General features: G+C 39.2%; 1 protein-coding gene across 4 annotated transcripts in view; it reads left to right on the forward strand.

The window, feature by feature from the left end:
* Positions 1-3,419: 3,419 nt before the first annotated feature.
* The window catches only part of IL16 (interleukin 16), a 31,636-nt gene continuing 21,267 nt past the window's right edge, over positions 3,420-13,788 (forward strand). For 2 of the 4 annotated variants that reach the window (XM_061446819.1, XM_061446820.1), the window contains exons 1-2: positions 3,423-4,651; positions 13,638-13,774. In XM_061446819.1, the coding sequence (XP_061302803.1) occupies positions 4,283-4,651; positions 13,638-13,774 (506 nt within the window). In that variant the 5' untranslated portion in view covers positions 3,423-4,282. Of the gene's footprint in view, positions 4,652-12,678; positions 12,789-13,637; positions 13,775-13,788 lie in introns of all 4 variants that reach the window. The other 2 variants (XM_061446821.1, XM_061446822.1) reach the window with 2 other exon arrangements.

Below are 13,788 nucleotides of genomic sequence, written 5' to 3' on the forward strand. Positions count from 1 at the left end.
GTCTGGTTAACGGCATTCAGTCTGGGAGCTACACCAAAGTATTTGCATCTTGTAAATGCTTGGTTCAACATCCAACCAAAAATTTAAACCAAATGGGCACAGATCAAATCATGTATTTTGTTTGCAGAAGACAGACTGAGTTAGGGCTTTTTAGACTTAAAGCTGGAAAAATAAAGCTTGGGGAAAAAATAATAATAAAAAAAAAAAAACAGAGAAGGAACATTTGGTTTGCATTACAAACCACAGACAACTTCCATCAGGCATGCTGGAGGTATAAGAATGGCAAAAGAAAATGACAAGCAGTGAGTGCACTGGAGAAAAAGATGAATGTTTTGGAGAACTGACTTTGAAGTAATTGTCCGTGCCATCGATACCTTGAATTAAATTTGGTGGAAGATGGAAATGAATCATAAAGCTTCTCTGGCACTTGCAATATTGTTTTCTGTATAATATAACATTTCTGGATATTTTTATTGGAAAACTTATAGACTATGTTTTTGGTACCTCCTATATTTCTTCCACTTATGCAATCCTGAATCAGCAGCTCTGGAAAGGATGTTGCCTTATTTGAGACTTAGGCTGTGAACTAATACTTCAGAGCAAGAACAAGTATTTAACTGGAAGCCTTCAGGTCTACTGCGTTTATTTTCACCTCAGCCACTGCCTTGCTTTAAGATATTAGGTAAGTCATTCAGGGTTAAACTCGGTCTTTGAGCTGATGGAGCTCTGTTGGGGGTGGAGGAAACAGTTGATGCAGCAGGGCAAGAGAGACATTCTCTCTGCACGAGGTAAAATTCCGCAAGAGCATTGCATGGGGGTGGGATGGCAGAATGCACTTAAAGCAATGTTTCCTTCACTGTTTCAACAGGTGCTTATATGTGTTCCCTGCATCCCAGATACTTAGCATAGTCAGAGAGGCATCCCTTGGAGTATTTAGTACTGATGGCAGTGCTCCCTGTTTAAGCTCAGCAGCTTTAGGAGAGCAAGAAAGGACTACTGCATCTCTCCATCCTTCATTCTAGCATGCTGGTCTCCAGAGAGCTGTATTTTGACCATTAAGCTATCAAGTCTTCTGCTTACCCATGTGCTTAATAGCTGTTTTCTAATTCTTTCTCTTTGGGGAAATAAGAGCAGTTAATGCTTGTACATCATTGAAATCCTTGAATGAAAAGCGCTTTTTCTTATAATTTACCCCTGTAGGCAAGTTTGTTTAGGTCTGAATGTGCAGCTTGGACTCATTTCTGATGTTCTTATTGCTAGTGTCTAATAGCAATCACCAGAATCACAGAAACAGTGCTGATTCCTATTGCAGATTTTCAAGGGATATGTATTCCAGACACCTTTAGCAAGCACCTTGTTTTTTTTTTCCACCCAGGTTGCTGGGGATAGGTACTTTCAGAAGTTTTCCTCACCCTAGCCATCCTATTGCTTTTTGAACTCCACATTCTGGACTAAGGGGCCAGATTGCATTTTTACCTACCTTCAAACATACATGAAAAACAATATCAAGCTGTGCAAGATGAATTTCCTAATTCACTGGGGACATTAACAGGGTTTTCCCAACACAAAAATTGCAATTAGGTACATACATATAAAAGACAAAGCTCTAGGCCTACCAAAACACTTAGAAAGTGTATTACTTTTTTGTTTTAAATAAAGAAATGAAGAAAATCTCCAAACCTTGAAAGTCTTTACATATTAGTAGAGATAAGTGTCAGTCAGATTTTAACTAATCAACAAAAAAAAAGCATATAAAGAATTGTAAACTTGTGATGCTGAATTATACCACCACCAACTACTTACTTCAGTTCTCAAAATTATACTTCTAATATAACTCATAGCACTTTTCATCTCTGTACTTCAAAATGAATTACTACATAGAGGCTCTGAAAAGTAGGTTCTCTCAACAGTGCAGGAGGAAAGAGCAATCTTAGAAAATAAGATTCCAAATCAACCACAAAACCCATGTGTTAAAACTGAGCTCCATCTATATCATACCTTTTCCCATTCCCTCTGACCACTGTGTCCTTACACTTGGGTTCAGATGTCCTTTTATTCATCATGTGCTCTGTGTCAGAAGGGAGCATGGCTGTGCTGTTGGGCAGTCCTCCATCCACATAGCGGCTACATTCAGCCATGGTTGCAAATCTTTTTATTCATACGAAGAGACACTGATAAAAGAAATAAGTACAACATCCTATGTACTGAAGGGAATGGAGAATACAGTAGCTCAGTTTGACCCTGAAAGCTTCCCTCATGCCACTGAGGGTAAAGGTGGGAGCCCAGTGACTTCAGTTCCAATGCTCCTATCCAAAGGGGTTCGACTCTCCCACAGGAGCAGAGGGGATCCTAAAGACACACAGGACAGGGGCAGAAAACACACCAGCTTTGTGGAATGTGACATGTTCTCTGGATACTTTCAGACTTGAACTTTGCCCTGGAATAGTGTCCTGCTGGGAAATCCAATGAGTTCCAATACTCAGGGAACATGTTTCTAAAGTGTTAGGGATTTGGAAAAGAGACAACAGGGAGCAGAGCACTATTAGGACTGGTATGATGGGAAATACATTATGATGGAAGGCTGCAGGAGCATTACCTACCAAAAATACCAGAAAGAACTGCATAAATAAACACCTTTTTTTTCCTTGGGAGATGAAGGGACCTCATTGCTGCTCCTCATTGCACACTGAAAAAGCTGTGTAAAAAGTTTTTTCTTTTACAAATTCAAATGGCTTCAGAGTCACACTGAATTGTGTCTCTTTCCAGCAGTACCATAAAACTCCCTCAGACAGGTACTCAATGGCATAGTGTTTATAGTCTGTTTTTTTTTCCTCATTATTGGGAGGACGAGAAGCAGAGTAAGGGAGAAAATAATACTGCAGATTTATTATAAGGTTGGCTTGGCTTTATGATATGAATCTGGCTTGGTCAGAACTTGCAGGCCTCTGTTGTAGTTGTAAGAATCATTTAGAAAATCTGCTTACATTAATTTCTGTATCACCAGTGGCATTTCAAGTACATAGTGCTTACATACCTACTTAATTCTGCATAGAAGCAGAAGAAAAGCCCAAAACAAACACAACAACCCAGTTTGGAGCACAATGTACACACCTTTTCTGTCAATAGTATACCTGAGAAGTGTTTTTCAAATTACATGGATCTTCAATTTTGTATATAACAACTACAGCATCTTTGATTTATGCAAATCCTTACGTTTCAAGGGCATTTTTTCTGGAATGCCAGCATACAGTATCAATTACGTACTGCAAAACCAATCAAAAAGTGTGTGTAATAAACATGATAATAAAAATTAAGTTAGAAAGTCAACGCAACTAGGCTTCCTCTTGCTGAATTTTCAGCACTGACATACCTACCAAAATATTTCCAGAAGACTTTTTCTGAAAGAAAAAGCAAACAGTTTAACAAAGCTCCCCTTTGTTATCTTCACATGCTCATGACTTACAAAAGCTCCAACTTTTGCCATATTTTGACTGAATAGTATTTCTTCAGTTTTCTTTTAATTTTGTATGCTGAATCATACATCGAAACAGACCATTTGTAATGGGACTCTTTCCAATTGATATACTGGATCTATATTCCTTTATAGACTTCAATCCCTAATCAGATATTCACATCTTAAGTGCTTCACTGGATCTCTTTGTTACTGTTAAATGCACGGTCTTAAGTGAGGTCTGGTCTGCAAAGGTAGGAGTTTTATAGCAACCTAACATTCCTTACTCTCTCATGCCTAAGATCTACTTTTGCTAAACCACTTATAAATCAGATGTGCCAGGCAAGGAACTTAACCTCAACAATTTGATTAATCTTTGAATTGCAGTTGTTTCATGAATCAAACTTCAGAAGGAGCTTCCTCTTTCCAAATAATATTAGGAGGATAGAGTAATGCTTTAAAGTGCCTTCCTTTTCAATTTGGGATTTCAACATGCAAATTCAGCAGAAGCCCAAAGTGAGCAGCACAATGGAAACATGAAAAACATTTATTAGAAGCACTCCATTGTGCTTGGGGAGCATGGAAAGAGAATGAAAAGGTGAAGGAGAATTTAGTAGAGCACTGCACAGAAACAGAATTAGCAAGTCATAAGATATCACGTGGCTGTTAGCAGACTGAAAGGCTCTGTTGATTCGATTTATTCATTAGGGCTTTTCAGTAGTGTAGGTTATTAAGTGGGAGAAAGTGGGGTATATTACAACTTACTTTTTATATTTCCTTTCCTGGAGGATATTTAGCACCAGAGAAGCGGAGAAAGTTTCTGAAACTATCATGCCTCATAAATGGGAGAACGATAGGAAAAAGAGCGGCACCACCAGCTCTCTGAAGATGGATAGAAAGAGCAATGCTGGGAACAGGAAGTCAAGAAAGTTTCGCTCCATTTCAAGATCACTTATACTTTGTAATGCGAAAACCAGTGACGATGGGTCAAGTCCTGATGAGAAATACCCTGATCCCTTTGAGAGCTCTACCAGCTGGGGTCAGGAGGACTTTGATTGCTGTCCTAGAACACAAGTGCCATGCACATCAGAGACAGAAGACAGCCCACCTGATCCTCCACACGTGATCACCAGCACAGTCCAGTCCAAAGCTGCAGCAAACGAGAACTGCAACAACATGAGAAGAAAGTTACTCACTAAGGTAGGCAATTTGGTGCAGTATATTGTAATGTTTCCCACTGCAGCAGCTCCTAAATGTATTAATTCATACTTTGCAGGAGTACAAGATTGTACTTCTCTCTTTCAGCCCCTGTGAGCCTGCAGTGTTCCTGCTCTGTATAAACAGCATGAAAATGTATTAGCTTCCCTGCTGTTTTGCTGGAATCAGTGCCTGCTAGGCCACTCTCAGTGTATTCAGACTAGCACAGCTGGTGCTTTCTACCTGCAATATAGTATTCACTTCAAAATATAAAACTGCCACTATAGTAAAGTACATTTGTAAAGTGATGCCAGGAGGTCTCACAAACTGTTTAAGAATGAATTCATAATTAATATTAAGAAAGACACAGGAGATTCAGCAGACAGATGTTCTTTCTCACTGATTAAGGAAGGAGGTAGTGATGGTTCTAAAATCACCAGCAATAACACTTTTTCCTAGAGATGTAAAAAGTCTTAACAGCCTCATATTACAACACTATTCTTTAATCAAGAAGTAACTATGTTAACCGGAATCTGAATAATTTTTCAGTCTGAACAATGTATTTTAGATGCCTTTAGAAAGTTCCTTTTCAGGAATTATCTTGGTTTTCTGACAATCCTGATTTAGGAAAATATCATATTTTTTTCTACTTCCTCTCTGTCTGTTGGTGTGATGCATGACAGGGACCTCACTGTAGGTACGACACGTCTTTTAGCAGTTTGGGTCCTCATGACACCTCCCTTATTATATGGCTTTTACCTGTGTGAATAGTGGTTAATGTGAAAGAACTGATTCTTTTGCTAAAATATTTCTTATATTATTTATATTATTTTTACAAACCTTTAATAGAAATTGGCTAAAACTAGACTTCTGCATCTAAATATGGAGAGCAGAGTGCCACCGAAAATCAGAATCTTCCCTTACTCCTTGAATTTCTTGCTAATGGTCACAGCACGCAGCTCAATAATCCAAAAGCTGCAGCAGTAAAGAGTTCCGGATATGAGATGTTTCAGCCTCTGGCAAAGTCCCAGCATAAGGACAAAACCAAGCCAACTTTCTATTACATTCTGACAGAAAACATAAAAAGGTGACACTCACCCAAGTCCTAGAACACACTCAGTCACGTGCAAAACCATACCACCTCCTCCCTTTTGGAAATAGTCCATATGAACTCTGCTGGTTTCCTTCAGTGACTGAAGAAGGAGCTGCTGCTGTGATGTCCCCTCTTTTAACAAACCTGAAGCACCTTCTCAGGCCTATGTCAGCTGCCACAATCTATTTGCTTCCGTACCTCCAAATACGCAGGGCTCCAATATCTGTTGTGATTGATACCCATATGAAACTACTCAGTATCTTACTGCAGACTGTAAGTTTAGACCATTTGCTTTATAGCTGGCAAGCAGCTCAAATAAGGATCTTGGGAAAAAAGCAAGTCTCATAAGTAATGCCATTGCAGATGAAATACAACTGCTAAGTGTATAAATCCACTCTTAGGCTGTTAGTGTCACTGAACAGGATGGTTCAGGATCATGGATGAGTGTTGACATAAATTAGTCAGCAACTCAGTCTGTTGCAGCAGCATGTGGGTTGCTTCGTGCCACTGTCAAAAATGGGTACATTAAATTCCCTCTCCAGAGCTCTCATAGCAATATAAACCTTCTGAAATGCAATTTGCTAATCTTCCATACCTTACAGAGTCACGGATCAGTGTGTGATTCTAAAAAGTCTTATCTCAGAATGCTAAATAAGATGAACTTTGGTAACAGCTATACTGACCTTACTCTGTACTACTGTTGCTGAGGCTTTGCCCTGTGGTATGAAACCAATGATCTCTATTTTTCATGTGGCATGAGCCTATCAGGAAAATCTTCATGTACCATGTGTCTTAAAGTGTTTAAGTTTAAACCCTTTCTCTTTAAGAAAGGAGTCAACAAGTATATTTCAAGTCCCAGCATAACACTCGCTCTCCCCATGCGACACTTCAGAAATTCATGATGTGTGACTCAGAGCTGAAGGATCCTTGTCTTTGTTCAGGAAAATTGATTCCATTCTTTCTGTGGTGTTGCTGAGGATATTCCACTATTCTTCTGCTTTCTACTGCCTGCAGTCCTAAAAGCATGACTCTGAAGGTGCTAATAACTCTCACAGAACTGAACCATTTTATTTTTGCTGTCACACTGTAAGGAGAGAAGAATGTTTGAAAGTGCTGCATGATTTAATGTGCCTTGTGCATTTCTTCTCAAGAGCTAAGGGGGAACCTGGTACATCAGTATTCCAAATACTAATTCCTCTCTTCTGTTCAAAAAGCTTAAGTATCAAAGCTTAAGCATCTGAGACATACTCTCATGTATGGAATTCACCATAACCATGAGCAAATCAGTGTTTCAGGACTTATGTATATGTATTAGAGGTGTTTTTTCCTGATTTCAAAATCTTTAGTATCCCAAAGAATATTTCTGTGTCCCTTACTAACAGTCTGAGAAACTAGGTTCTATTTACAATACGGAAATGAGAGCTAAGAGGAGGATTTTTGAAGAGAGAGCACCTATGCATCATGACATCAATTCCTTTCATTTCAGTCTGCAACGGAAAATGTTGCTGTAGCCACTGAGGGAAGCACTGCAGCATGAGCACAACCTATATTAAACTACAGAAAATCACCACAAACACTTTGTTCTTACTGTACTACCTGTAGAAAAGACTTTGAGCTGGAACTCAGATCTTATCTCACAAAAGAGAATTTCAGAAGGCTGAAATTCTGATGATATAACAGCTGGAAGGAAATAAGGTTGAGACAAAACTTAAATAGAAGCTCATTCACCATTATTTAGCAGTTCAATATATTCACGGCAAAAACCTCAGTGCTCCATCCATGTGAACTATGCAGTTACTTCAGACATTTGGATGACCAGATGGCAATTCCCACCCTGCCAAGACATGGCCAGTTTAGTTCACACAGGGCCTTGTGTAACAGTCCTTAGCTGTTATGTCCTACTTTAACCTCAGCCTATCCTACTGCCACAGATATCTACTTCACTTTCCTGCTGCAGTCCTATTCCCAGTAATTTTTTTTTCACAGAAAAGCTGCCACTGTGATGTACAGAGAATGGAATTAAACAGGAGACAATCTGGGGAAAAGGAAATGGAGATGGTAGAGAGAGTGTGGAATTGCAAAGACAGGAAAAGAGAAAACAGTTGGTTATGGGATACTTTAAAGCAAGTGAGGAAAGAAAAAGTGAGGAGCAGCAAAGTACATCACCTAACTACTACCCACTTCCTATCAAATGCCACATTCTTCCTTCTTGCTGTCTCTGTGTCCTCAGCATCTTCTGTGCATTGCATCAGCAGCTTCATTCATCTACCTGTTCTCAGCAGGAAAGCAGCTAGAGATGTTCCCACTAAGGACTATCATTTAATAAACTTCCCAGCCATCTCTCTCCTTCTGCTTGGCTGATTGTACAAGAAAGCTGTAGAAGTACATAATGTGCACACCCAGGAAAAGAGAAGCTGTACCAAAATCTTAGAGCACATAACAACTTTGCCTTGTGAGACAGCACCTGAGAAAAATCTCAGTCCAATCCATTAATCTATACATCCTCTTCAAAGTATTTCATTATATATTCTAAAGATCAAAGATTCCCCTCCCTCCCCCATCTCTAATGTACTGGCAGCAACTATGACAGCAGATGAACAGCCCTTTAATTCATTCGGTTTCTGTGTTCCAGTGTTCACTCATATTGCCTATTGTTCATTGCATCTAGAGCACCCAAAATTACCTGGGTGTCATCTGTTCAGCCAGCTCCTGGACTACTTAGCTTCCAAGATTTGGTGTGCTTAGTCTGGTACAGACAGAGCTGGAAAGTCAGTGTGTCAGTGTATAAACAAGCAGATCTCTTTTATAGTTTACTTCTCACAGAATCAGCTATATTCAAGTGGCCTGAAAGGAAAACATAAAAACACTGTGAGCAGTGTCTGATACCTTGTGTACGAACACAGCAAACCCTGGAAGATGTCTGTGCCTGCTCATGTCCCTACAAAGCCTGAAACTATGCCAGTTGTAGGGAGAACACACAGGATTAGATAATATCAACTCCTTCAGAGAAGAGCAGTCTCTGCTGGGCTCGAGAGCTGCTTCAAGCAACATTCCATTACCTCTTCCTTGCACCACCAATGCCCTGGGAAGCACCAAGAGTTACCAGCCAGAGGGAGTAGTAGCAGTCCTGAAGTAACATCTAGAATACACTGTAACAGGGAAGGGCTGACTACAGGAACTTTGGATCCAAGCTGATCCGACTGCATGGTTTCACTCAGTTCTAGAGACTTCGTTATTCTTGCTTCCTTTGGTCCCTGACCCTCTGCTTGAAGGACAAAGATAATTTTTCTCCCTTGGTCACCACAGAATATAATTTCATTAACTCACTTTTATGCAAGTACCAGTTAGCTGGCCCTTTGGTACCAGGACAAGTGTTACAGCAACAGACCGTAAGGTCTCTAACATGAGCCTAAGGGCAGGATGGAAAAAACAAAGCCAGGAGAGGAGACTGCGTTTATTTAGGCATTCATGTGTCCTCCTCCTTTTTCCTACTTGTTCTCTCCCTCTGTCTTCCTGGCCTTCTTGCTTTTGGGACACTGGGGCCATGTTATCTCCAAAGTAAGTTGGGAAAGAGGCTGCTATGCTAAGACAGTGTGTGATGCAAAATGTGTGCCAGGGCAAAGACTCCCAGAAAAACATACCAAAGGCCAAATGATTGGTGAAAAGGTTCATCTGTAACATCTGATATACTGAATCATCTGCCTTGGGCAGAATCTTAATCCCATGCCATGCTTCTTGCATCATCCAAAGGCTTTCTAGCTTCTGCCATTTAATTAATTGCAAAGGGAATATGTTGCTGGGAAAATGAATTACATCTACTATAAATATTTTGGAAAGACCAAGGCATCGTCAGAGTCAGTGGAGTCACGTCGGTTTATGCCAGACAGAATCTGGACTTTCCTCTGCTAAAATAGATGCAGAAGTAAAATGGTTATTGAAGAAAATCCCCAAAGACTGTATTCTCTTACTGTTTCCCCTGGAAATCCCAGCCATTTCACAGTCAGGAGGTCAGAAAGCTAAATGTTTAAATTCATTATTGTACTGTTGTTAGATTATTTTTTGGTCCTTTTTTTTTTTTTTTTTTAAACCAGCAGTCAATCACCTCATTGTCATACACTTGGTTAGCTGAGTCAAAGACCTTACTTGAACTAGCCTTGTATAATACTTTACTTCATTTCAGACAATCTAACCACTGTGTTTTATGTTAAGAGCACACAAAAGTTTTTCAGTTTTCCACAGATGCCATGGTTACCCTTATTTCTAAACAACATCTGGAATTAGATGTTTTGAGATGGGACTGTAGGCTAGAAATACCTAATGAAAGCATGAAGGGAAAAGAAATCTCTTAAATGGCAGATAGAAAAACATCCTCAAAAGCTTTGCACTTAGCATCACAAAAAAAAAAAAGAGTCGGGGAGCAGGAGAGCTGGCCTGGAAACACAAATTACTTTTCCAGAAGTAAACACATGAAAAATTAATCTACTCTCACCTGTGACAAAATTGCATTCAAGAAGTCTCTTGAGCTCGAGCTTTACTCTTCATTGTGCAGCCAAGCAGATTCAGTTTAAAGACATATTTTGCTTATAATGCACTCCCACAGACTTTCTTCATTTTGTTTTCAAAGCCATGAGTGGATATTATAATGCTGATAACAAGTTTCCTCAGAGTCTTGAAGGTGGCAAAAGCCCCTTAATAAGCAGAGAGATATTATTCACTTACAGCAAGTATGTGTTTAAACATATGTCCTAATAAAGACAAGGCAAGGCTGACCTAGAATCCACTTGCCAACTTTATTTTAGCAAATTTTCAGCATTCATTACGTTCAGAGCTACAAATCACTTTTCAGAACAAACAGAACACTTTAAAAAGGAGTAGGATGCAAAATAAATGCTGTCTTTACTCTTGGAACCATCAGCAGTATTTCTATGCATAAAATAATGAGACAGGAAATAAAAAATATTAAAGAACAAAACCCAAAGCAAATTGACTGCTGGCACATGAACTGGTCAAATGTTTATTTTTCTAAAGAACAGCTTTTATTAATTTTCTGTCATGTTGCAATAACTTGGATGTGAATGTAGTGATCTATATCCAGGACCCAAAAAAGTGCAAAAAAAGCATAGATGCTGACAACATACAGATATTTGCCACATGTCCCTCCAGCCCCATAAAAACTTATTCTTTTTTAAAATGATTCACACAAATTAATTGCAGAAAGGGTTGACACACGGAGCTAATTTCAAATGTAGTGCAACTTGGTAAAATGACTACAGATTTAAACAAACATTGTTCCCAAGATTTTTCTGCAGTGTACAACAGATTTAACCTCTAATTTCCTTCTGACTAAGTGCATACAACTTATTGGTTTGGGAAAGAATATTCATATCAGATTTTACTTGGTGTCATTTCACATGTATGACCCAATACAATCCCTAATTTCCCACCTGGCCTGTGCCCCATTGTACAAAATAAAACTCCTTTCCCAAAGGATTTATGTGGTACTGCAATGAAAAACTTCAGAGCCAAACCCACTGCACTTTTTGATGTCCTGTGAAACTGACTGAAGCCAAATAACTTCTGGACAATTAATTATGAGGATTTTTATAAACACCATGAACAAGATTTAGGAATGTATAAGCATGCCTGTGCTCTTAACAGAGAGGAGTTGGGGACAGTCTGAAAAGGCCCAACATTAAGCTAAAATCAAGAACAAAATGAAGAGCTAACAGCTATGCAGCTTTCTGTGCGCATGCCTGACCAGTATATATGAGAGGACACATAGCTATTTTAAGGGAGCAGTATGCAATAGTAAAGACTCCTAACAAGAGAAGATGGCAAATCCAAATTTGAGCTCTGACTGCAGAAAAAAAAAAACAAACAATAAACTTTTTAAAAGACTGACTCTATAATACAATTATTCTTTCACTTCAACCCCAATCCATGATCAGCTGACATCCCAAAATACCAACAGAATAATTTCCTACCTTTACTATATATCTTACAGTTCTCATGTTTTTCAACAACCCTACTGAAAACTGTGAGTTTAATGGATGCTTCATGTAAGCAGAATATGGCCTGTAATTTCTTACTGATACCTAAAACAAAGGACCAATGTAAATAAACGGAAAAGGTAGCTCACATATTTTGCTACTCAAGGTCTGAAACTTTAAGACATCTGAATTCTAATCTTTATTTTGTTATCACACCAAAAATTTCAAAACAGTGACACAAGATAAAAAAGAGCACAACGTAGTCCTGACTTCAGTTATGTATTTCCCAAGATATTTACCTTGGGTGAAAAGTAAATATAGAATTCAAACAATCTGGTTTAAGATAGAATTCTGTCCATGCTTATACACTTACCCATTACCCACTAGAAGCACTCTTCATGAACAGAAAAGTCTTCGTAAAATTCAGACCCTCCTCATTAATGGCAGACAATCTGGAATGCAAACAAACCCACCGAGTGAGCAGGTCAATCAATACAAGTATAGCCCTTATCCATTACCTGCTGAATTCAGCCTGCATTGAGCCTAGGGCTCCAAGTTAAATACTTCATTCATTCACAGACTTAGATTTACTCTGGCAAGCTTCAGAATGGGAAATAGGCTTCAACAGTCAGCTCACAAGATAATGAACTTTATTGACATTGCTGTAAATTCGAAGTTTGTGTTTGCTGTCAGTCAGGTATGATGTGATGCCTATTGATTTGTGGTCAAAGGACATAATGATTTTAGCCCTCAGAGCTGGATGAACTCTAACCCCTACTGATGGTGAAGAAGATGGTTACACAGCTTTCCTTGTGCTATTAAAGGACTACAAATTACTGGAAATAGTTCGTGCCACTCTGACCAGGGGACCTGGGAGCAATACAGACAGTTGACCACCACTATGTCTTGTGGCCTGTCCTAACATATGAAATTTGCCTCCCCTTCAGAAATCTATACCTCAGTCATACAAATCTCTTGGGAACAAGCCTGGATCCAGGATACACTGAGAGCCCTCTTCACTTTGTGGAGTATGGAGAGGCTGGCGAGGGCAGAGGAGGTGGGTTCAGTTAGGAGCAGAATGAGTTAATACTTGAATTAGGAGATTTACTAAGCAAATGGAAAAGAAATTGTGTGCTAACTTTCCAGCTTTTCTTGTCTCTTTTATATTTTTAAGCATACGTGCATATGTGCTGCAGGAGTGTATTTTCTAGATGAATGTGCTGTCCTCCACGTGCTGAGTCAATCCATTCCTTGTTTATTTACTCATATGACTTAAGACACTATTTCTCTTTCTGTATGGCCATTTGTTAATGATTCATAACTCTGTTAAAAATGTGCTTGTAATTAGTCCTCCATATGCAACACACAGACTACAGCAACCTCAACCAGTCTGAAGTGGACAAAGAATCTGCACTTTTGCAGACCTCTCTGCTCCCCTGCCTCCTCTTAACAAGGCAGCAGCAGGGGTGGAGCTTTTCGTGTTTTGTATACACTTATTTTCCATTCAGACCTCTTCTGTTTTCCAGAGTATTTCCTTTTCTGACACGTTTATTTTCCTCCCTTACAATAGTTAACGTAGACAAAATTTATCCAGTTACTATGAAAAGTCTATCATCTGTTCTCTTCCCCTCTATGTAAAGGAACACTCTATTCTGATACTTTCCTCTTGTAGCCAGAAGCCACTGAAGCCTTTAGGAAAACAACTTTTTTTAAACACTGACTCAATAACACAATTATTCTTTCACAACTGCATAGTGCTAAAGGCCTGTTCCTGTTCTACTTGGAGGCAATCTGGTTCTAAGAACAAGAGCACTTTCTGTATTTCTTAAAAAGGTTCAAGATAACTAAGTAACTTTTAACATCCTTGGTACATTTTCTTTCATGCAACCTTTCATCTTCTGAATAGGACAGCTGCATCTGCAGGCTATGTGCAACCACAGGGAACAGCAGCTCAGGAATAAAGCTCTCCAGGAGCCCAAAATATGCATCTCTCTGGAAGGGGCTCACTGGCTGCCACGTGCCTGCTGGAACAGCAGCAAACAGGTACAGTACATGTG

The sequence above is a fragment of the Pezoporus flaviventris genome, unplaced genomic scaffold (genome assembly GCF_033815535.1).
Source record: "Pezoporus flaviventris isolate CSIRO_AGI_PZ_B2104156 unplaced genomic scaffold, CSIRO_AGI_Pfla_v1 ptg000006l, whole genome shotgun sequence".
Lineage (NCBI taxonomy): Eukaryota > Metazoa > Chordata > Aves > Psittaciformes > Psittacidae > Pezoporus > Pezoporus flaviventris.